This window comes from Sphaeroforma arctica (assembly GCF_001186125.1).
Source record: "Sphaeroforma arctica JP610 unplaced genomic scaffold supercont1.691, whole genome shotgun sequence".
In the NCBI taxonomy this organism is placed as follows: domain Eukaryota; class Ichthyosporea; order Ichthyophonida; genus Sphaeroforma; species Sphaeroforma arctica.
Window position 1 is genome coordinate 1 of NW_014039867.1, and position 2,485 is coordinate 2,485.

Consider the following 2,485-nt stretch of genomic DNA (forward strand, 5'->3'; position numbering starts at 1 on the left):
GTGTGTGTGTGTGTGTGTGTATGTCATATATATATATATATATATGTGTGTGTGTGTGTGTGTGTGTGTGTGTGTGTGTATGTATGTATGTATGTATATATATATGAGGCGTAAACAACTATATTTATAGATGTGTGGAGCTAGCACAGTCATCTCGGCGTTCTATAAAATGCTAATATGATGGTTGGACTCAAACTTGTACAAAGTTATGTACATATGCTGGATAAGAATTAATCGAAAAACTAGAAGATACTTTGAAACAATGAACATACCACACACTAAACAAGCATTGTTATTCAAAATCTACACAGCGTTCTTCAAAGTATGTACAAATACCTCGTACTTCACCTATGTATGTACCGCAATTTAAAATTCAAGCCCTTACATAGCATATAGCATATAGAATATAAGACAACACATATATATACATATATATACATATATATATATACCCTCGTCGTCGCTCTCATCTACCGGCATAGGTACGCCCTTGATCTCTTTGGCCCTAGCTTTGGCTTTCCTTTCCCTTTGACTCTCTTTCTTAATGAAGCTGCCGTGCACCTCGGTTTCATACACAGGCAAACTATCGTCTACTTTAACATTGGTTGGGATATTCTTAGTACCATTTGCTTTCCTAGAAGCTGTTTTGCGTTGCTTGTTGTTCATATTACCGCTATGTGCGACCTCCTCTATAAGCGTGTCCACGTCTCGATTGAACTCACTGTTTGCGCCTGTTTTCTTCTTTTTCCGTTTCTTCTTAGCTGTATTCTCAGATGCGGACGTATCCTCAGCAGATGATGATAATAGTGATAATAAGTAGCCTTTAGGAAGGTTTATGTACACCACTGCAGCAACCACGACTACTACGCCAAGTGTAGTGGCATCTATCTCAATAAACGCCATAATGCTAGGTATTTCAGTTATATCAATAGTAGCTCTGAGGTGTCGACGTTTAGATGTGTATTTGAGTGGGTAGAGTGTAGTATAGGATACTATGACACCATACACACAGTCGTATGTTAGCCAAATAGAGCCGTATATGTGTCCCTGATGATGGTCTGCTTATCTATCTAGATCATAGCTGTTTCATTTAGGTCATGTCTAGATATATCAGCATCAATCGGTGAGCTCACTGAAATACACAAGAGAAGGAATCTCTCTTTATTTATTATTATTATATAGTTAGATATATATATAGTTAGATATATATGCATAATATGTATGTAAAAACAATAATATTTTTTTTACAAAGGGGGACATAAAAAGCCTCGTTCTTTTCATGTTTTTAAACCAGCCGTTTCATACACTAAAATATATAAAACGGGCCCCCCAACATTGAAAATTGGGCGCGGTATTTTCAATATCTATTTTTAGATTTGTACGGATGAGTAACAAGTGACAATAACTGATGACAGTGATGAGTGATGTGAATATTATTGACTATTGACTATTGATGAGTGCAACTGCGAGTACAGTTCGGTGAATGAAACTCAGAAACTGGTGACTGACTGACTGGGTGTCGGTGAGTGGAGCAATCACTGGGTGCAATTTTTATATTTCACTGTCACACGCTCTGTATAAAATAGATAACACACGTTAGTCTGTATTTAGTATTATACACCGAATGCAAGTATTTATAGTATGATATCAGTAAACACTAGTCAGAGTCTTTCGTGTGCTGATATATCAGAAGTATATATCAGTGTATAGCATATTATACACATACATATATATATATATATATATATATATATATATATATATATATATATATATATACATGTAATTACATGTACGCGCGAGACTCTATAGAGCACATAACCTTGTCAAGTCTGTATGCTACACTTTTTAAATATCATAAGAGTACAACATAGCTCACACGCAAATATAATCGTCATACAGCACATACAATATAAGATCGCGCACAGTAGAGCGCCAAACCAGTCTCCAACTGGTACATTTATACTTTGAATAATATAACCCTATTTATAGATACATACCTCCTCTTCAATTATAGTATTACACCACTCACAACAAAATGCCCAGCTCACTATTGGACGCAGTAATTAAAGGCGACATAGCGTCGATGAAAACATTTATAGATGATGGCGAAGATGTCAATCTGGCAGACCATTTCAACCGCACTTATGTGCACTGGGCGTCTCAGGTATGTAGGTCGAGAAAACCTTTCGCAAATTTGATGTATATAAGTAATCCATTAACGCTCATTCAAATATATATATATATATATATATATATATATATATATATATATAATATATATATGTGTGTGTAAGTGTCTGTGTATGTGTGTGTGCGCGTGAGTGGGTGTGTGCGTAGGTGGGTATTTATATATATATATACATATAAATGTATATATTCTATATATATATATGTGTGTGTGTGTGTGTGTTTGTCCGTTTCTGTCTGTGTGTGACTGTGTGTGTACGTATATATATATATATATATGTGTGTGTGTGTGTGT

The 2,485-nt window shown here is 35.2% G+C and overlaps 2 protein-coding genes across 2 annotated transcripts in view; one reads left to right on the forward strand and one right to left on the reverse strand.

The window, feature by feature from the left end:
* Positions 1-452: 452 nt before the first annotated feature.
* Positions 453-1,151, reverse strand: SARC_08070 (hypothetical protein; the record flags this gene model as incomplete). The annotated part of the gene is made up of 1 exon (XM_014297962.1): positions 453-1,151. A coding segment is annotated over exon 1 (451 nt), but the record flags the coding sequence as incomplete, so codon positions are not given.
* A 614-nt stretch (positions 1,152-1,765) lies between these two features.
* The window catches only part of SARC_08071 (hypothetical protein), a gene marked incomplete at its 3' end in the record, with an annotated part of 4,897 nt that continues 4,177 nt past the window's right edge, over positions 1,766-2,485 (forward strand). The window contains exon 1 of the mRNA XM_014297963.1: positions 1,766-2,167. Coding sequence (XP_014153438.1) covers positions 2,039-2,167 — 129 coding nt within the window. The 5' untranslated portion in view covers positions 1,766-2,038. The remainder of the gene's footprint in view (positions 2,168-2,485) is intronic.